At 41.6% G+C, this 23,033-nt stretch overlaps 1 protein-coding gene across 2 annotated transcripts in view; it reads right to left on the reverse strand.

Moving 5' to 3' along the window:
- Window positions 1-22,557, reverse strand: part of RSPO3 (R-spondin 3) — an 83,998-nt gene extending 61,441 nt beyond the window's left edge. Inside the window, exon 1 of one of the 2 annotated variants that reach the window (XM_072997004.2) lies at window positions 22,129-22,557. In XM_072997004.2, coding sequence (XP_072853105.1) covers window positions 22,129-22,228 — 100 coding nt within the window. In that variant the 5' untranslated portion in view covers window positions 22,229-22,557. The remainder of the gene's footprint in view (window positions 1-22,128) is intronic. The other variant, XM_078383383.1, reaches the window with a different exon arrangement.
- Between the last annotated feature and the right edge of the window lie 476 nt (window positions 22,558-23,033).

Consider the following 23,033-nt stretch of genomic DNA (forward strand, 5'->3'; position numbering starts at 1 on the left):
AAGGCGTTCAACATGCTACTGAGGAAGAGTGGAGGACAAGAACAAGTAACTCCAGAGCTAATGAAGTGGTTGGGCCAAAGCCAAAAGGACGCTCAGCTGCGGACGCACCTGGAAGTGAAAGGAAAGTCCGCTATTCCAAAGAAAAATACTGCATAGGAACCTGGAATGTAAGATCTATGAACCTTCGTAAGCTCAATGTGGTCAAACAGGAGATGGCAAGAATAAACATTGACATCCTGGGCGTCAGCAGCATCTTGCAAAATAAAATTAAACAAACCTATACTCTGCAGCAATATGGGGGAGAATCTGCATTATCTTTGATCACAGAAAAGGGAATATACTCTGAGAGATTTTTATGTAGCCAAGGAATATAATTATATTAAAGCTGTCTCCCTGCTTATTTAACTGTCTCCCTGCTTATTTAACTTCTATGCAGAATATATCATGCAAAAGGCTGGAGTGGATGAATCCCAAACTGGAATTAAGATTGCTGAAAGAAATATCAACAACCTCAGATATTCAGATGATACCACTCTGATGGCAGAATTAAAGAACCTCTTAATGAGGCTGAAAGAGGATAGCACAAAAAATCATCTGAAGCTCAACATAAAAAAAACTAAGATCATGGCCACTGGTCCCATCACCTCCTGGCAAATAGAAGGGGACGATATGGAGGCAGCGACAGATTTTACCTTCTTGGGCTCCATGATCACTGCAGATGGTGACAGCAGCCACAAAATTAAAAGACGCCTGCTTCTTGGGAGGAAAGCGATGACAAACCTTGACAGCATCTTAAAAAGCAGAGACATCACCTTGCCAACAAAAGTTCGCATAGTCAAAGCTATGGTTTTTCCAGTAGCGATGTGTGGACGTGAGAACTGGACCATAAAGAAAGCTGACCGCCAAAGAATTGATGCTTTTGGATTGTGGTGCTGGAGGAGACTCTTGAGAGTCCCCTGGACTGCAAAGAGAACAAACTTATCCATGTTGAAGGAAATCAACTCAGAGTGCTCACTGGAAGAACAGATCCTGAAGCTGAAGCTCCAATACTTTGGCCATCTCATGAGAAGAGAAGACTCCCTGGAAAAGACCCTGATGTTGGGAAAGTTTGAAGGCAAGAGGAGAAGGAGACGACAGAGGACGAGATGGTTGGATAGTGTCACCGAAGCTACCAACATGAATTTGCCCCAACTCTGGGAGGCAGTGGAAGATAGGAGGGCCTGGCGTGCTCTGGTCCATGGGGTCACGAAGAGTCAGACACGACTGAATGACTAAACAACAACAAACGTTTGTCTCATGTGCCTCACATGTGCCTTGAATTTGGTTCGATTATCCTACTTGGAAGTTGCCATTCTCTGCCACTGTGTTCCATTCAGATGGGTTTGAGGGCAACAAGAGTGTCAATGAATGAGTAATATGTTTAAGATAGTCTAAAATATTGTTCTGATATTTTTCTATTGCATCACACTATTTCTGGCATCAATTTTAATTGAGAAGTCCCTGTTTGGTCCCGTTCCATTCCTATTTTTACCTAAACATAAAGTACTGTAGATGTTTTCTACCTCCTCTTCATCATCAGAAGGAAAGAGAAACATATGATCCAAACATTCATTATGGAACTTCTCAACAAATTTAGTTTAGGACTAAATAATTCTTATTAAACATGCTCTTGCCAAAATTTACAGCTGCCACTGATCCTTTGCACAATGCCAAATACAGCTGTAGGAAATTAATGAAATAAATCACTGTTTGCACTAACATAATCAAAGGCTACATTTAGCAATTTGGACAGTAACTTAATTGCTTACATTGTCACATGGTGTGTCTATGCTCATCAGCTCCCAATTTGTACAGGGATAATTCAATCCATACCATCAGCATTTATACAAAACTGCAGTTTCAGGTTCACGTTAGAATCTTCTGAGATGAGCTTTTGTCACAGATTTTAAAAAAACACCTACAGAATGAACAGCTGATACTTACTCACAACATAGTGAATTCAAAAAAAAAACAACATAATTCTGTCTAGAGTTGGAAAACTTTGGATAGGATAGCAGCAACATTTTGTGAAATATAATCCTGAAAAGTAACAGCTCTTAGCTCTGCTGCTTTTTTAGAAGTTATCAGAGCTGCCCACAGTACAAAGAAATAAGATTTAACATAGCCACTCAACTTTACTACAGGCCTGAACAAACTGTGCCATACAGCCCACCAGCCATATATTACAGCCTCTCGGGTACTTGTTGAAACCTCAGCATTTGTTTCTAAAACCCCAGACAGGCTAGCCAAACAAGGATTTTTTTTTTGTGAATCTCTGGGATCCACCATATATAGTTATGTTAGGCTTGGTTGGAGCTTGGAAGGATATCTAAAGGACTGAAAGCTTGCACCGAAGAAGACCATTAAGAGAATCTTTATAGTACCATGAAGACTACATAATCAATGCCAGACAAGAAGGCAACATTGTGGGACTAGAATGAGAAGTTAGGAGAATGCTTCATCCACATGTCATATCATCTAGGATAGTTTTTGAATGTTTTCTCCTACATTACATTTATTTCTGTCTTTGGGGATGGTTCTTCCTTTCCATTACTAATTTATAGGCTTTTAAAGAGTTTTATCAGCTCAGACCTGTCTCACAAAATGTTGTCTTCTTGCTAGAGACACGTTATCTATTACATATGCAGCATGTTCCCATTTTTGCATTGTTCCACTCCACACCACATTGATAACTTCTGAAATCAGGAACCCCGTGGACCTGTTTCTACTGTGTGAGGCTTTAGCTGGCATCTTTGAGAGATGTGGTGCTCTCACAGTGCCTACCACTGATACCTTCCTTGTCTCTCTGTTTCCTTTTCCCTCCCATTACCTGGTCCTCCAAGCAAAACTAGTTAGCTGGATCGGGCTGATACTTTAATTTCCCACAATGCCTTCAATACAGCTTTGCTCTGTGACAGTGCAATATATTAAAATCAAACACGGCAGGTTCATCCTGCTCAGCACTTCTGCTAGGTTAACCCTCTGCCAGCATGTCAGCCCAGGGGAATTTACACAGGGTTGTGCAAAACCTGAAGCCTGTTCTAGTGTGGAAAGTTGTCATACCAGCGCTGCCTTTCATCAAGGGAAGCAAGATTCAGGAACACTGATAGGAGAAAATGACTCTTGCGCTATCTTCACTAATGTGAGTACTGTATGATCAAGAATTTGTGAAAAGCAGTAATCTCAAGGCTTTCATGGCTGAATAATTTATAGACTGCTAGCTATAAACTTCAGTGATGTAGTTATCTGACTGTGGAGCTAGAAGCTGGATGTTTAATTCCCCACTGTGGATCCTGGGGTAAGAGCCAACCTGTGTAGCCATGGGTAAGATGCACAGTTCCAGAGGACCACCCCCCCACCGCAGAAGAACGGAATAGTAAATCACATCTACACTTTCTCTACCTAGAAAACCCTGGAAGGATCTCCATAAGTTGGAACTGACTTGATAGCAGACAAAAAGAAAGAAAGAAAGAAAGAAAGAAAGAAAGAAAGAAAGAAAGAAAGAAAGAAAGAAAGAAAGAAAGAAAGAAAGAAAGAAAGAAAGAAAGAAAGAAAGAAAGAAAGAAAGAGAAGAGAAGAGAAGAGAAGAGAAGAGAAGAGAAGAGAAGAGAAGAGAAGAGAAGAGAAGAGAAGAGAAGAGAAGAAAAGAAAAGAAAAGAAAAGAAAAGAAAAGAAAAGAAAAGAAAAGAAAAGAAAAGAAAAGAAAAGAAAAGAAAAGAAAAGAAAAGAAAACCAACACCTCAAAATCAAACTGGATAGACTCCTAACTTACCATTTTAGTTACTATCATTATAATTTTAAAAGTAAAATTTAGTTTCTCCAAAATATCTGAAGATTACCAGCCATCTATCTCATGAACACCCCAACACCCATAATGGTGCACAAGGCAGAGCATGAGCCAGCATTTGAACTGGGTGATGTTCCTCCTTATCAGTTAAGGTGGCCAAATCTTCATAACTGCAGAAGTACCTAAAAAGTTAAAATTTAAACTTCGAAAGGAGTTAAATTATCCCTTGTTAACATTACAATTATAATGAACATTAATGTACACACTATAGTGTTATGTTACTATAGACAAAATCCTGTTGGTGCAAATGTATGTGGCAGAAGCTGTTGTCATCAGCCAGCACCAGTAAAATTTTGTGTAAATTAATTAAAAGATTCCCATACCTATTTTAGGTTCCAGGGTTCCCTAGAGGTCCCTTTTGCCTCAGAAACTGAATCAGGAGGAGATTACACTTTAATTAATTTAAATTACATTTTACCCTTGTCAACTGGTTACAGATATTATCAATTTCTGCTGCCTAAATTTAGGATTTGGCTTATTGTGTACATAATGTAGCAATAACAGGTTTTATACATATGTAAGGGTAACTGTGCAGAATTTTTTTCCCATTTGTCTCTTCTCCTTCCAAGTGCCAGTAATGCAGCTGGTAGCATGACTAATTTTGCAATCAGTGCCTTAGCTCGTCACAGGGAAACATTTACATGATCGCTTAAGTGAAGAGGATTCTAACCATTATGTACACAATATTGGCTGAAATCCTATTCCTTTAAGGCTGATTATGTCATCAGCCATAACGATTTTTCAGAGCTAAAAGTTTTCAATTCATCCCTGAAGGACCCAGGGATGTTGGCAAATCTTTGGGTCTCAGTCCCAAGTCCAAGTTTGAATCTTTAGTATCGAGTCCCAAGTCCAAGTCTTTGGTACCAAGTCCTGAGTACGAAGCTTCAAATCCAAGGCCCTATTGAAAACAAGTTTTTCCCTCCAGAAAAAAAGGGAGGATTGGGTTAGGGCTTCTGAGTTATAAGACTTGAGTCATTGAAGAAGAAAAAAAATTGAGTTGAGTCAGAATCAAAATTGAGTTGAGTGTGACTTAAAAGTCTTGACTTGAGAGTGAGTCCCATGACTCGAGTTCCCATTCCTGGAAGGACTCAAAACGCTGTAGGGTCCATTCCACTGTGGAGAAGTTGCTGGGGCTGTGGGGTGGGGGGGGGTCAGAGTCCTTAATTTCCAAAACACCCCACCCCTGATAAACATCACCCTAGGGATTGCAGTTTTTGAAAATCACACACACACACACACACACACACATACACACCATCCTGCAGCCACAATGACTTTCCCATGATGAAAGGGATCCCAAGGAATCTTTGGGACTTTTGGGGAGGGTGTGTGTGTGTGTGTGTGTCAGAAACCTCGTATTTCAGAAAAATCACCATGCAGCATAACTTCTGGCAACAGGATTGCAACTGTAGTGTTACATTACATAATGTAATGTTACACTGTTTTCACTATATTGTTTATTTATAGGAACATCACTGGAGGGCTTCATATTTACTGATTACAAACAGCTGATTATTTGTGAATTACTTTTTCCCCCAGTCTCTGATCCAAACTCTCTGGTCTTGTGCAGTCAGTGCATGGCTACAACCTACCTAAGCCAGGGTAAATGGCCCCTGGTTTAGAGGCCTAGCCCTCCTCAAAGGTGACTTCCTTGCAATTCAGTCTGGTGTTTCTTTGTGTTCATTTGATTCTCAAGTATTACAAGTTTTATATACACAGTTTATATGGCGTTAATGAATCCCCTATTTACATGGCAAGGTTTGTGACTCAGTTCCTATTTCAAGTTAGCTAATTTTCCCAGTGTGATCCTTTTGTATATTTTTCATTGTTGGTTCATAAATAAACGTTCCTCTCAAGAAGAGAAATGGCACAAGTATGCTTTACAGGGAGCTCTCTTTATCCTATGCCAAGGATAGAGGGCTCTTTAAGTGAGTGTTTCTCTTATAATTTGCAAGCTTGCCCATGTGTCTAGATTAAGACAGAACATTCATATGTCCTTCTTTTTTATTTTTTTGGTGCAATCATTGCATCCTGCCCATTTGATCTCATGGGATTTTGAGGATTGTGCTTGGATGACTCTTCTGGTACATTTAATTTCACTTAGAAATTCTAAAAAGACATGATTCAAATTATCATAGGGGCAGGAGAATATTTTTAGAATAGCTAAAAAACACACTTCAGGATAAATTCGTTGATTGCCATTTCTGTGGTAGAATTTACATCTTAGTGAAATAAGAATTACCCAGGAACTACACTTAGGCATGATTGTTAGATAGGTCAAGGTGAGGTGGCTGTCTTTAGGTAAACCTTATAGGATACCTCAAATAAAGGATTTACAAGAGGAATGGGCCCAAGTCTATCCCATGAATTACTAATTAAATTCATTGATTGGAATATTTACATTTCAGTGGAGATTTATTGGCTTTGGGCATTTGACCTAATCTGACATAGCTCTGACTAGCTTGGAAGCATTGGGTTCTTTTATAGAACACAGTGGCTCTTCGTAAGACTTTCTCCTTGCCCACAGACTACGATGCAGCCTTCCATTTATAGAATGATCATGACAAGAAGCTATATCCAAAGATCTCAAAATACTCTGATATATTATATAAGCAGTTACTATTTCATTACCACTTTCATCCAAACTTGCACAGCCACATGCATCACTAACTTTGTTCATCATGGGTGACACACCAGTGTGCTAAGATGGGGGGATGGGTTCCTCCTGGGAATGCTTTAATATAGGCCTAGTGTTGTTCAAAGATGACCCATAATTAGAACTGAATTCCTGCTCAAATAAGATCATGGGCCCTGTTTCAGAGCCCACTGAAATCAATGAGGTTTGGATGGGGGGCTTCCCGTTGTAGCAATTGTCTGATTTCAATAATGCTAGAAATCACAGCTTCTAGTATTGGCTGTAAACAGAAATCTATTCTCTAGTTGTACCATGTTATAGTTAAACAACATATCCATTTTATACGAAAAATGGAGAGAAATAAATGTGTGCAGTGTCTGGAAGAAAGAAAGAAAATCTTGCTGCTGAAAAGTGTTCTGCCAAGATAAACCTCGGAGCATTTCATAAATTAATTCTGGTCTGTGTGTTTATTTTTCTTTTAGAAATTCTAAAAGTAGACGGTTCAAATCATATTATTGGCAGCAGAATATTTTTAGAGTAGTAAAAAGAAACAAGATTAAAGCTCTGTTACTAGAAGGTGCTTTCTATTTTTTCACTGAAAAGTCTTCTTCCCTTCTGACCTGGCATCTTGGAATAGATTTATATTTCTGACCTGACATTAGGCAGCTAAGATTTATTCTTATATGTTAACTCTATGGTACTTGTAAGCTATTTATTTACAGCACAGGGAATATATTTATGCCAGGAGGAAAAAGAGATCCTTCTTTATAAAACAGCAAAATATGTTAGGGAGAGTCCCATGGACTGGTGAAAATAACAATGCCCCTGCAGCTGTTTCCCTCTGGATCTTGGGGTATTTACTTTGTTGTTTCACATTAGCATCCAAAATATTTCCATTCATTTTGAAGGTTCCAAAGATTCCAGTATATCCAAATATCTACATTGTAAAATAGTCTATTCCTTATTATTCTATTAGCAACTTATTTCATCATAAGAAGACAGGATTTTTTGGAAAAGACAATAATGCTGGGAAAGGTTGAAGGCAGCAGGGAAAAAAGGAAGACCAAATATGACATGGATTGACTCCATAAAGGAAGTCACAGACTTGAGTTTGCAAAAGCTAAGCAGGGCAGCTGTTACAAATGGGACATTTTGGAGGACAAGATATTTTGGAGATTGTTCACTCATGGTGTCACCATATGTCGGGGGCAACTTGATGACATACAACAATAACAACAAACCTGTCACTAATGTGAAGTACAGTTCAGACAAAATAAAGCTCATTGAAGTTATAGTATTTTTAATGAGAATATTAAACACACCTTTAAAGCAAAAAGCTTTAAAGGAATTAATAAGAGGTGTACGTAAGTTGGTATGTAGCCATTGGCCAGAATTCTGCTGGTGATATATGTATGCATAAATTAACTCACTGCAATGAATTGCTGCTAACGATTGAGGCACTGAAGATGTCATGTAGTGTGAGCCCAATTGTGCAACAGTACAGTACATTCCTAGTTATAGAACCACAGTCTCTTTAGTTAGTGGCCATTTGCCCTGGTGTGTTATGCAAATTAACTTACACACAGGTAAACCACCTTCAAGATTGTCACATGTACTGCAATTTTACAGTAAAAGTTACTCTATCTAGAGCTTGTTTGGTCATACCATAGGATATCTTAGCACTCAATTGTTCAATACTCAATAACTCATGGCTTAATTTATGGGCTACCGCCTCTGCTAAAAAACATGGTGCTCCCTAATTATGTGATCATGCTTTCACATGTGCAAGTTATTTAATTTTGGGGTAATAATTGATGAATATTAATCTGAAAATAGTATCATCTGAAATAACATGCCAGATCATGGATTGTAGGACTTTTTTGTAGCTACATACAAAAACTGACAAACTATTATTTGAAGTAAATCTGCAAATTATGGTTTTGCCTTTATCTCCAACTTTACAAATCATGGTTATAGCTGCTATAGTTGCTTTGGCTGTTCAAGCTGCTGCATAAAAGCAATGCAAGTCCAGAGCAAATGCAAAGAACCTGCTTTTGTTTCTAGTTCATGAGTTAAGTCCTCAGCTTAACTCTAATATGTATGGGTTTCCAACCACTGCCATATCCTTGAACTTTGTACAATGTAGGTACTTTTAGAGGATTTCCCTAGTGTAAAAACAAACCAGAGTACTCAGGAACAAACTAGATGAGGCACCAGTAGTATTTTAATTACCCGTATTTTTCGCTCCATAAGACGCACCTTGCCATAAGACGCACCAATTTTTTAGGAGAAGAAAACAGGAAAATATAATCTGTTTTCTTCGCCCCATAAGACGCACAGACTTTCCACCCCCCTGTTTTGTGGGAAAAAAGTGTGTCTTATGGTGCGAAAAATATGTCTTCTATTAAGTTCATTTTCTTGTTCAAAAGATAAACATAGCTAGAAGGTGTGGGGATTACATTAGGTCTGTGATGTTGTCAGACTCTTACCACTTTTACAATATCCTAGAAAACCCACCCATTCCCCTCTTGCAATGTAGTTCAGTGGTTCAGGCATTTGGGAGTTCTGTTCTCCACTGTATCTTCCTGATGGGGCTCTGTAGTTTTCAACTTATAACTTATCCTGTAACTAAATATAAGAATGGATCTTTGTGAAGTGCACTGTGCTGTTGCTATAAAGAGAGAAGAGTTGGTGGTTATTATTACTGTTGCTGCTGCTAATGCACTATTCAGTGGTTGCTGTCAGAAATGGGCACAAATGGCGACTTGTTTTGATTTGTGATTCATCAAAATCGAAAAATCACTAATCATGAATTTATATTTTTTTTCTGGCAAATCAATGAATTGATCCATCTATTTGTATAATTTATAACCCTATAAAAGGAGGAGCTTCCTCCAAGTTTGGTGATGACAGGGTTTCGGACATCCAAGTTATACACCCACAAAGTGGGTCATTCCCCCCACCCAGGAAAGTGCCATTTAGCAGCTGGCTTGGGGAAACCCAACCTCCACCAAACGTAGAAGGATTGTAGAGGAGAGTTGTGGAAAGCTTCTCTGTAATTTTTGTGTCTCTAGGTGCTTTGGGGTTCTGTTTTATAGCCAAACAAATTTTTAAAATAAAAATTCATGATTCGTACGAACATGAATCAACAGATTACCGATTAATGAACAAATGTGGTGATTCATTTTTAATTCATGCCCATCTCTATCTGCTATTAGTCAGACAGGAGAACCCAAAAGTTTCTAGGATCCAGAGATATATGGAAGCTGCATGTTAATTTCATTGCCTCCACACTTTTCTTTTCAGTTGTGGATAGTGTTTACCACTGTTGCTGGGTCTTTCTTCCCATTGTGGGTGGAGAACTTCCTTACCACTGAAAGTTCCTAAAAGGAACATGACTAGAAAGAAAAATAAGGAAGGATATAAACAATTACTATTACCTTTTCCAGAAAATAATCATGAGAAATAATTCTGGAAACCCTTTTCCATTTTTTGTGTGACTTACTTGGCACCTTTGGTCCAGAGAATATTGAAATATGTCTCAATAATAATGTTTATATAGTAATTTAATCTAATGGAGCCCAGCTCTTGGAAGCAGTTTACAGACATTGCTACAGTAAAAATAAATCATATTACTTGCTTTTTTTTTACTGTACTTTTTTTTTTACTTAAAATTGAAATCCAGTGTGGTAAAATTGGATAGAATGTTGGACTAAGAGCCAGGAAACCTAGGTTCACATTCCTGCTTGGCCATAGAAGCTCACAGGGGGTGGCAATGGTAAACTACTTTTTGAAAATCTCACATACTTCAAAAATTGTATTACAATCTGCATAGCTTGGAAGTAACATAGCAGCACATTACAACAGTAAATTTGGCTTTAATGTAAGAAATTGATCATATTTGAACCTATTTGAAATTGATTATAATTGAAATGCCCATTTCTCCAGTATATATTTAAAACACAAACTCTCTGTGAATGATGCAACCATATGGAAGCCTATTCAGATGCTAATCCAATGTGTTCAGTTAGGGTTTTATCCCCAAGTACATTTTTGTAGTATTATATGCGGTAGTTATTTGAAGATAAGCCTTATTGAATAATTTATTGACTGATTGATTTTATACATCACATTTGTACTCCGCCCATCTAGTGCCTAAGCACTACGGCTAAAAACACAGCTACCCACTCCAACCCACAAAGACATAAATAATGACCTCCAGACCAAAACAGTAATAACCCAAAATAGAAAATAAACCTAGAGGCAACAGCTAATCAAAATCAATATTCAATTGATGGATCCATGATTATGTCAGAGGGATAAGATGTTTCTGAAGGCCTCTTCAAACACTATAACATAAATAATACTTTATTGCTCTTTAACCAATCACGCTCTACCACAGGTCATGCATTCCATAGAGTTGTGGCCACCACCAAGAAGATGGTTCTATGGTTCCTGGTAGTAGTTTTCTAGGCCTCTGTAGGGGTGACCCCAACACAAATGGGAAACCTGGCTAGCCAAGGTGTACAATCTTAGGAAGAGATGCTCTGTCAAGTAATGAGGTCCCAAACCAAACTGAATAGGATACATAAAAACAAACATGCATATGACACTGCAACACTGCAGCCATATGTATTTACATGGGGACATAAGCTCCACTGAACTCACTTGGGTTTTCTTTTGAATGAATGGTGCATATAGATGCACTGTACATTTATTGAACTGAAGCAGTCAATTTGTAAGTAATTTAATGCTTAATTGATCTTCAGATGAGTATACTGATTCTTCATTTAGAAATAGGAGGATTGTTTATGGATATGTTATGTCGATGTGAAGAACGAGGTGTAGTAAAAGAAATAAAATATGTGTAGGCAGTGGTATTTGTCACTTTGGAGGGCAAGCACTAGAATAATGTTTGCTGTTGCTAAGCCAGTCTGTGGGAGACCTGCTGCAAAAAAACCTGGACATTTTCCCTCTTTCTGACCCTATTCCCTGATAGGAATCAAATATCTTGTTCTTAAAGTTCTCTTCAATAAATTATGTTGGATCATTGAATGTGCTGATAACAAACATAAATTTCATGATACATTAAAATGCCATGTTTTAGTAGGTTAGATATGTGCATGGGAATCCAGGGATGTGATGCAGGTGTTTCTGCACAAACTAGTTACAACTGAATTTGTGATTTATATTTGGATTCCTTTCAAATACACTTCAGTCCCTTGTTAGAAGAAGAAGAAGAAGAAGAAGCTGTTGCCAAGTAGCAACAGATACCTATCAAAACCTCTCCTATACTAAAAACTAAACTGCCAAAGTTTACCAAAGTGACATCAACAGGTGAGCTTCTGAGGCCAGCTTCAGATTGACTATTGAAAAATTAAAATTTTAATGTATTTTCTGTTATTGATAAGCTGAGATATTCTACCACAAGGTGCCTTTCTGACCATTCCAATTCAAAGGAAAGCAACGGGGAATAATGTATTCTTAAGACTGAGAGCCGTTTGTCTCCTCCTTCTATCTCACCAACCTGTACTTGACAAAACTCAAACATTAGGAGTTGCATAAGGTGCATACTGTCATAACTGCTAATAGATGAGGAAACCATTCACAATTTCTAGACGGATAGCCAAGTGCACCAGTTGCAATAAAAACAATATAGCACCATGTTGTCCTTCAAAACTAATGGCTAGAATCCCAATATGAGTTAAATAAATGTCATCTACGTAGCAGTGATTTTGATTCCAGAGCAGCCTTCCATGACACATTCTTCAGGAGGATCCCTTGACCCTGTCCATAATTTTTTCAAGTGACTGAAAAAGTAAGAAGAGACAGGAAACCTTTATCCCATAAGGCTTCTTGCATTTATGTACTTCAGGATTAGAATTGCAAGGTCAGTACTGTTCCCTGATATTTCAGGGCTGAAGCATATCTTCTGAGCTAGGGAAGATAAGGCTAGAAGAACACTATTGTTGATGGGTATTAATGTGGCAAAATATGCCCACCAGCTCCAGCGATTATTCCCATTCTAGCAAGGACTTGTACCACACACGACACTACGCACAAACACAAGGCACCCAAACACAAGGAGGGACAGTTTCTGGGTTCCTCGTTGCTCCTGAGACTGATGGAAACCTCAGTACCAGTCCATGATGTCCTGCACTGTTGCTGCCAGGGCTTGTTGTTTCCTGAGGGGTGATGCTGGAACTCCACCCACTGTGTGGGGCAGCCATACACAGGGTTTTGCCTGGATTTTAGCCATGCAACCTGGTACATGTTTGGATCATTCTCTGGTCCAGATTCCTGGTTTCCATATTTTTAAGGGTAAAGTTTTTAGCCCTTCCAGTACCAGAGAGAGAAGGCAAACTATGGAGTCACTGTTTTGCCCAAATGTTCTCTATGAAAGGAGCATTCAGCTAATGATAATCCTATCCCAGTTCCCAAGTAAATGTTGCAATTTAGGGAAAACCTCAGTTCTCACTTGTTTGCAGTGTTTGTGGGAGCAGAGGGGAGAGGAAAGACTGAAATGTATTGAACTGATTCTTGCTGTCAATCCTAGATTTCTGGAAGAGGTTCCAAACAGTGACAAGGAAATAGTAACATCTGATATCTTTAAGGAATTGCTATACTTCTCTAGTTCTCCACGTAAGTATACAAATTTCAGGTCAAGTGATGCTTTAAAAAAAAGATTGCTTTTGAAATGGATGAGTGCTAACAGGCTCAAACTGAACCTGGACGAGGAGATTTTGCTCCTGGGGGCCCTTCTGAAAGACTAGATTATCCCTAGACTGGATGGCATTTCCCTCCCATTTATCAATCAAATCCATAATCTGGGCATGCTTCTGGACCCGGCTCTTTCTTGAGACTCCCAGATTGTAGCCATGTGGGACTGTAGCCTTCAACCAGCTGAGGTTTATCACCCGATTCTGTCCTGTCTAGACAAGGGTGTTCTCACGATGCTGGTGCATGTTCTGGTCATCCTGTAGATCAACTACTGTAACACTCCCTACATGATGCTTCTCTTGAGACTGACCTGGAGACTACAGTAGGTCCAGAATACAGCAGCCAGACTGGTGGCATGAGAAAATTTGATCATATCACTCCTGTTCTGCTCATCTCTCCTGGTTACCTGTTGTGTCCCCAGGTCAGGTTCAAATTTTTGATGCTTAGATATAAAGTCCTTCATGTCTGGGACCTTGATACTTGGCAAAGCATCTCTCCCCAAGGTCATCTGCCTGTTTCTCCAATCCTCCCAGGCAATGCTCCTCGGGATGGCCATTCCAAAGGAGGCCCAGGAGTAATCTATAAAATGACAGACCTCCTTCACTATGGCACAAGCTCCTGATGGAGCTGTGCCTGGCTCCTTCCTTCCTAATGTTTGGAAGCATCTCCAAACATTGCTTTTTAGAGAGGCCTTCTGTAGTGACCCTGCCTTTTTATGTCTCATGCCCCAACATTTACGAGGATAATACGCCTTGTGGTGTTATCCGTTTTATTTATCTGATTTAAAAAATAATTTTATTGTTTTGTGTTTTTTTTAACTTTATTATGTTGTAAACTGTCCAAAGTAGTGCATTACATGAATGGGTGGTATACAAATATAATAAAATAAATACATTTTGTATGCGCCATATATACGATTCTGGGGTCCCCCACTCTGCCCATTTCTAGCTGACTCCAGGGTTCAGGAGCTCAAGTGCTAAGGGGTTTCTAAGTATGTTGCACTTGCACAGTATTAGCAAACTGGAAGCCAGGACTTAGGAAAGGGGTCTCGAGAGCTTGCTGGAGAGTGTGCATGCTTGATCATATTGCATAGTTTGAAGCAATGCAGGAATAGGGTTGCTATAATCTGGTGCTCCAAATCTGGGTAACTTAATTTGCATAATAAATATTTCCATACACTATTCATTGCATTTCATCTTCCAGATGTTTCATCTTTGGCACCATTTATATAGCTAGTGTGGAGAGCCAGTAAAGTGCTAGTGTGCTAGATCTGGAACAAGGAGATGCAAATTCGAATGTCTGCTTAGTCTTTCTTATTAGTTTCCTTGGGATAGTCTCTATCTTTTGTCACTGCTGTTCTTTTGTACCATAAACTCAATTCTGAGTTAAGGAGACCCTTTGAAGGGTTTTCCAGGTAGCGAATACTCAGAAGTGGTTTACCGTTCCCTCCTTCTGGGGCACAGGCTGGCTTTACTTGCAGGAGGCACAGTGCAAAATCAAATTCCCAACCTCTGGCTCTGCAGCCAGATATCTAAACCACTGATCTATCCAGCTTGTAGGAATGAATGAGGATAGGAGAAACATGGAAACATGCCCTCTGTGTGTGTGTGTGCGTGCGTGCACACGCACACACACACACAAGAGAGTTTGGGTGATATTCTCCTTGGATCATTGTCATTCTTTGACATTAGTTTCTACTAATGTCAAAAAAGCCCTACAGATCAAAGAGAATGTAGCAGGACTCATCCATAATGGTCACTATGCAAGCACCTAGAAAACAGTACAGTAATAATTAGAAGCCAACATGGATTTGTCAAGAAGAAATCCTGCCAGACTAATTTGGGAATGCTGTAGACTAGAGATGGGGGTATTCATATAGGAATATGAATATAGGAATACACACAGGTGGCGATAACGAGGGTCCAGCCCCATGGGGCCAGATGGTCCACTCACTGATCCACCACTGCTGTGGATGCCGTGATTCTTCCAATGGTACAGTAATTCTTCCAATGGCTCCGCAGATCATGATCTACAAGCCACTCTTTGACCTTGCAGTGAGGCTTGTCCTCCTGCCAGGAGTGGCTAGCCGATGGAAGAATTACCATTGGAAGAATCACAGTGTCCACAGCAGCGGCGGATCAGTGAGGGGACCATCCGGTCCCATAGGGCTGGACCCTTGTTATCGCCACTTGTGCAGGGATATTCATATACGAATACCCTCATCTCTACTGTAGACATACTGAAGACTTCAGCAAGGTTTTTGACACAGTGCCCCACAATATTCTGATTAGCAAGTTAACTAGGTGTGGGCTGGATAGAACAACTATCAGGTGGATACACAGTTAGCTACAGAATCATACTCAGAGGCTGACAATTAATGGCTCTGGACAACACACTTCAAGAAGGATGCTGACAAACTGGAAAAAGTTCACAGGAGAGCAACAAGAATGATCAGGGGTCTAGAAGCCAAACCTTATGAGGAAAGACTGAAAGAATTAGGCATGTTTAGCCTTAAGGAAAAAAACGACAGAGGAGTGATATGATAACACTTTTCAAATACTTGAAAGGCTGTCTGTCATACGGGGGGGGGCAGGATCTACTCCCTGAGTGCAGGACAAGCAACAATGGTCTCAAGTTACAGGAAGACAGATTCTGATTGAATGTCAGGAAAAACATCCTAACTGTTAGAGCAGTATGATAGCAGAACCAATTACCTCGAGAGATGGTGAGTGTTCCAACAGTGGAGGCATTCAAGAGAAACATAGACAACCACATGGCAGATATCCTTTGATTTGTATTCCTGCATTGAGCAGGGGGTTGGACTTGATGGCCTTATAGGCCCCTTCCAACTTCACTATTCTATGATAAATGGCACGTTACTATCTGATTTGCAGTCAAAGTGTTAGGGGAAAGTAAGGTCAAAATGCAGGAATCACTAAGAAAAATGCAAGGTGTGATTTCCTTCAGATATACAGATCAAATATTTTATTATTATTATTATATTTTCTTGATTAATTTTCTTCGTCACCACAATACATGTTTTAATCAGCTTGTGTATATGAAGATGCCTGTGCTACCACCCAATTACTGTTTGTTAATGACTACATTTAAAGTATGATCAATGTTTGTGCTTCTTGCATGTCTATTCCCTGTCATTCCACTGGCTATACCTTGCCAACCAAATGTAATAAATGAGGCAATGCACTCTATATTTGATGTAAATGGCCTGCAGTAAAACTTGCAATCTTTAAGACTGTTTTGCTGCAACAGACATAACTCTACTATCTCTCTGGAAACTTTGAAATATATTTCTTTATATAAGAAATCAATGTATTTCCAAGACATGTAAAAATACAATAAGTCCTCCCAAAAGAATGTTACCACAGGTTCTGATTTGATTCTGGGCAGAATTTGCATGCAATTCTGGTTCCTAAATGGTGGTTTGATTCTTTTTAGGATCCCAGTTTGTAATTTGAAAGTTTCTAATTTATTCCGCCATATCTAAATGGGGATTTGAGCATAAGGTTTGAGGTTGCTCAGAGTATTACTTATTGACATGTCTGAAAATAGCTGTTTGGTTTCAGAAATACATGACTAAGGCTTAAAGTGCATTGTTAACATTGTTTTGATTCCTTAAATGATAACAAAAACGTGTCTATGTATGCTTAATATTATTGTTATCAGATTGTTCTTTATATATATTTATAAATTGTCATTTCCATGTTTTTGGTGTGGTACATATCTGTAATAACTTCTACTTATTTCAGCTGTTTGTCATTTTCAATCCCTAAATGTTTGGAATATGTTTTTGATATCACTTGCCAATAAAGTATTTACATTGAGAAAATAATGCCATCTTCCAAATGAAATGTCAGTAGAACCCTCAAACTATACTTAGTTTGAAAAAAAAATCCAGAATGGTCAAGTTAATCCTTGCCAAAGTCAAATAATCTAATCAAGTGTAGATTCAATGGGCAACATGTGTCCCTCCAGATGTTGTTAGACAGCAACTATTGTGATTCCTCATCATTGAGTATGCTAGTCGGGCTGATAGAAGTAGAAGGTCAAACATCTGGAGGGTCCAGTCCTGCCTGCCTTCCTATCCTTATGTTAGCTAGGCTCTCACATGCTAGCAATGTAAATGACGCATGTGAAATCATACTTTGAGGCTATGTTAGCTCTTTCTTTATGCACAGACACTAATTACCTGACAATAAGATAAAAATAGAGATAAAGGGAATTGAGAGAATTGGGATAACCAGTGTCTCCTTACCAGGACTCAGGACACCTGGGTTTGAATCCTCATTTAGTCATGGAAACTCACTGGCTGATGGGGAAAAGCTGGTCAAACCACTCCTTAAATATCTCTGTTGCCTTAAGAGTACCGTTAGGTTCACTCTAAGTCAGTTTTGACTTGAGAACACATTGCACACAATCATACCCAGAGAAACAGAGACTAGAAGAGGATAAAAAGGAGAAGAATGAAGAGATGGGAGGGGGTGGAGGAAAGAGAAAAGGGAGATGTAAATGCAATATAAGGTGCAATCTTTTCTTCCTTTCTAGAATAGCTCTCAATCCCATTTGAGAATATCATGAGCAGGTGTGTGTGTGTGCATACCAGCTTATTCATACATACATACATACATACATACATACATACATACATACATACATACATACATACATACATACATACATACATACATACATACATACATACATACATACATACATACATACATACATACATACATACATACATACATACATACATAAGTATTCTTAACATTTCCATGGGTCTCTAAATCCCCAGGACTATACAATAGGTTCTCTAACAAAACCACCCATTTCATTCCAAAATTGCACCTTTCCCAAATGGTGCATTGTGGTGGTACAGCTGCAGCCTCCTCATCCTTTTTAATCTTAGAACTGCAGTGCTGAAAGGGACTGTTTGGATCATTGAGTGTAGCGCCTATCAAGGAGGCATGGTGGGGCGGCCCCAACCATTCTTGAGCTCTTTCCAAATCCCATCCCCAAGCAAAGTCATGGTTTAAAATTCGGAATGGGAGAAACACAGCTGCTGTCTACCACATATCACACCCAGAAATGGTTTCCCTCCATGTTATTCTTCACACACGATAGACGCTACAGGGATGGATTGCAAAAGGGGACACAACACACCAGTCTCTTGAAGGTGCATTTAATTTTTTATTTTTTGGGGAGAAACCATAAAAAAAACACCAGGAGCACTAAGTAGTACCTACATCATACAACTAGCCTGAAGGCTAATTTTTATAGAACTGTTTTGATGTATTCCGGAAGGCTTTCACAGCCAGGATCTGATCATTGTTGTAGGTTTTTCTGGCTGTTTGGCCAGAAAACCTACAACAACCCTAACCATTTTCTTTAGATGCATAAAGAATGCCAGTGAGGCTACAGTTTCCCAGCAGCCTTTCTGTCTCTTTTTTAAATATTTCTCCCACCACCGCCTCTCTCACAAAAGAAAAATCTGGAGTCAAGGAAAAGGTGCCTCTGCCTTTGAAGTAGTAAATCTTTTGCCTAGTTTACACGGTCTTGATTAGTTTGCAGGAACGATAAGAAGCGATTCTCTCTCCTGGTGTTTACACAATCGTCCCTCTGATCTGGTTATAGTCACGTGACCCCCCACCCTTTTTTCTTTTCCTTCTCCCATTGTCTCCAAATACAATCTAGGGCCCGACATTGTTAGAACTGAGGTCAGTGGCAAAGTTTGGGTACGGGGCGAGGCACGATGGGGACCCCCAAGAGCCCTCTCTGCACCTGCAAGCAAGAGGGCAGTTTGACGAGATGCGCGTCCGTATTATCGCAATGGACGGCAGGGGTCGCACCTCTCACAATTTTGGAGCTCCCCAAAGAGCGGCTGAGAAAGGAAGCGAAGAGGCGAAGACTCTGCAGTCACCGAAGATAACGCCCCCCCCCCAACCGACCATCCTACCATCTAGCAACCATGGCCATTCGGACCCATTAAGAAAGCAATATAGGGATACGATTTTATATCAAGAACATTTTCTGAAGAAAGTACTTGTAGTCGCTTTAAGGAAGGCAAGAATAAAACATACACCTCAGATATTCCTATGCTTGGTTCATCCACGAATACCCTTGGTTACACAGGATATCCCTGAATTTAACGCAGTGCAAGCGAACTATTCGGTGAGGCTGTAAATCCTGTGACCGTTTACTTGGAAGCAAAGCCCATCGGATTTAAAGGAGATTTGCTTCAAGTAAATATGCATAAAAGGTTGGGACCATGGAAAAGGAGGGGGGCCTCTTCGGTTCTTGATCTCTGATTATGTTGATCATTGCTCGATGTAAATGATGAACCTGCTTATATGAAACAGCTTCTTCCAGCTCCCGCGCGGGGAAGATGCGCAGAAATCGGGGCCAGTTTGGCTTGCGGAACCATTGCGATCTTCCTCCCGGTTCTTGCAGCGCGACCCCGGGCAAACGAAGCAAACGCCGAAGTCTTCCATCCATTCACGCTTATTGCGCGACTAACAGCTTTTTTTGTCTCCCAGAGAGGGAGATGGATGGGAAGAAAGAGAAGGAGAGAGGAGAGGTCCCTGCAGGGCCTATCCAAACCTTATCATCACCTGGCTTCTAAGGATCTCTCTCACCCAACCCGACTTTAAAAACTTTGAAATCAAATGAACCAAAACTTTTGAAACTGGGAAGGCGTTCGGGAGGAAAAGGACCCGTCCTCTCCCTCTCTCGCCCAGGGCAATGAAGCGGTGGCTTGTCCCTTGTTTCATTAGCCCTTCCTGTTCCTCTCGCCAAACCGGACTGTAGAATGTCCGGAGATCTCGTGCCAAAAAAGAGTGCAAGCGATACTTTCAGGGCACCTTCGGTGAATCAGACGAACCTTGTTTTCCAGAAGCTGGTCGTACAAAGGAAGCTTTCAAGGGATACGTGTGCCAAAGGTGCGGAAAAGGAGGGCTGGGGAAATAACCCCGCGTACCTTTTTTTTTTCTTCATTGATTGAATACAGACTGCCGTGTGTTCTGATACTCCTCTCTGCCTATCAGGACAGAGCTGTCAGGCAAGAGGGAAATAAGCAGCCCCCTTTTCAAGCAAGGACAAACGCTAAAGGGCGCCCAGAAGACACAGCCGCGAAGATAAAAAGAGGCCCCCACCCCGCCTCCTCCCTGTGGAGATAGGACTCTTGCGACGGGAGACGACAGATTACATTTTTCACTCCTCATCTGGGTTTACCTCATTCTTTTTCTCCACTGGAGTCTACATTCTGATGTCATTAGTGGGCAAACCCAGATAACTCCTTAGCGTCGTCTATCTAGCTGGGCAGAACTGCCTCGTTCCACTCCAGACCCTATCGGTTTATAGGATCGCGCCGGCTGCTGCCATTCGAGGGTCAATCCATGCCCGTTTCCGCCCTATTTAGGTGGAAGTCACTTTCCCGCCACCCACAGTCTCTCCAGATCCCACGGCTGTCACTAGGTGCATCCCAAGGCGAGCAGGCTATGGGTGTGAAATAAAGAAGGACGCCACCCAGTCAGAGCCTCGTCGCCCTCAAGGGGACTTGACTATCCAGTGCTGAAACTCAGGTCTCTCGTTAAAATCAGCGAGAGCTTGGCTGCTCGACTAAACATGGTCTTTTTGGAATTAATTAAGGTGAAGCCTAAAGCTAGTGTTCCGGCGTAAAAATGCTTAGAAATATGCCCTAGTATGCCTGGCATTGACCGAATCCAGCCCGTCATAATCTGTCGGCTCGATTTGATCTACACTGTTCCCTTGGATGGGGAGTGTTTTTCGAGTTTGCCCTGACTGACACCTTCCAAGCTCACCCCTGATCTCGCCCTTTCCACCCACCCTTATTCTTAACGAAATGGATACTTTGGATCGGTGCTCCCCACCCCACCCCGAATTATAAAGAGCCCGCGGCTCGAGCGAGAGAGCGGGCAGGGGTCTTCTCTCCGCGGGCTTATTTCCGTCTTCTAATTTTGCAGAGGGCGGGAAATCCCAGTCTACTCCCAGTCTACTGTCTACTCCCTCTCTTAAAAAAATAATAATAATCAGGCACAATGTTTAGAATATCATTCCATCAATCCAGTGTCAATTTTCCATAATTAACTTCAGTGAGAGGCAGACCTCAGAACTGCCGGGCAAAGACCGTCAGGCAAGCAAATGCCTGGCTGCAACCCGGCTGCCTCTCAAGCATGGAAGAAGCCACCGGACCCTACGAAGGACCATCTAGTGCTTCTGCATCTTTAGGTGCGAGGAACGGATGCTCCTTGGATCCTGCAAGGTCGCAGACTGCAGGAAAGCATCCCATGTTAAAAAGTTAACTTTCAGTCTTCCTGTAACCTGATTACTGGTTCAAATCGTTGATGCATGTTTTAAACCTATGGGTCCTATCGAGACATGATAGCCTCTTTAACACACCGGTTGGATTTTAGACTTGCGTTTAAATAGGGTGCGCAGCGCAATCCTATTCATGCTTACTCAGAAATACGCCTCATCGAGTTCTGATGTCCTGCGTGTACTTTTTTTGAGAATACTCCTCCTCATGGGGACAATCCTTTTAAACCAAATGATTAGGATCGCTCCGCTCAGCGAAGCAGTAGCAGCAGCAGTTCACGAAGGCCTTAATCCTGTACATGATTGGGACGCAAGGTCCCGTTGAGCTAACGAAGGAATCCTTACGGCATACATTAGTTACTCACAGGATCGGGCTGCCGGAAACTTGGCAGTGCCCCGAGTGTTTCCCTCTTGGAGAGTCCTCGTACCTCTGAGAGCTAAAACCACCCAAGAACACCAAGAAAGCAAAAGGAGGCAATCAAGCGAGGACTCCAGACCTTTTCCAGGCAGATGCAATAGGAAAACGGGCACTTACTTCTTCCTTGTCGCCGGACTCTGGAAGGCTGCTGCTGGCTGCCAATGTATTCCATCAAGTTCAAAGTGATAAAGAACCAAGAAACCAGTCGCAATTGCATAGTAACCACCCTGTAGAAGTTTCCGTCTCTTGTCCTTTCGGGGGAGGTGGAGGAGGTTGAGAAGAAACGGGGAGGGGAAGGGGAAAAGGGGGGGCGGCGGGAAGAGGGGCAGCAGAAAGACCTGCTTCTGGCAAAGGACTCCCAAGTATCTTTGTAAATATATATGTGTGTGTGTGTCAGTGCGCGCGCGAAGGTATCTGCTGGTGACAATGACGATCGTCAATTATTGCACTTCCAAATCGTCCGAACGGTCGCCTCCTGGCAGTCTCTGCGGGAGGATGGCGAGGAATGGCAGCAGCCCTGAAGCGGCACTGAGGGGCTCGGTCGATGATAGGGCAGGTAGCATGTTGCACGGGGTGGGGGGGGGGGAAGGATGAAGAAGAGCGCGAAGAAGAGACAATATCTAGCGCGTCCGGCGGGGAGGGATGGCCTTGGGAAGGCCGGCGGGGGGGGGGCGGGGGGGGGGGCGAGGCGGCTCACGCTCCGCTCCGGCTATGGGTCGGCGGTCCTGCTCAGGGACTCCATGGGCAGGTGTGCCTTGGTCTCTCCGCGACGCTCACGCCCGCCGAAGGGCTCCCGGAGAGCAACCCCATCCGAGGAGAGGCGAGGCGGACGATGGAAGGGAGGAGGAGCCCGGCCGGGGCGGGTTGCGCGGGTTGGGCGGGCGAGCGAGGGGAGCAGCGCCCTCCCAGAGGGGCTGCGCCCTCGGACCAAACCGGAGGGCTGCCTGAGGCGTCTCTCAGCCCGGCAGCATCTCCGGGAAGAAAGAGCGGGCGGCGAGCCTCAGCCCGACGAGGCGGAGCGC

The sequence above is a fragment of the Pogona vitticeps genome, chromosome 1 (assembly GCF_051106095.1).
Source record: "Pogona vitticeps strain Pit_001003342236 chromosome 1, PviZW2.1, whole genome shotgun sequence".
Lineage (NCBI taxonomy): Eukaryota > Metazoa > Chordata > Lepidosauria > Squamata > Agamidae > Pogona > Pogona vitticeps.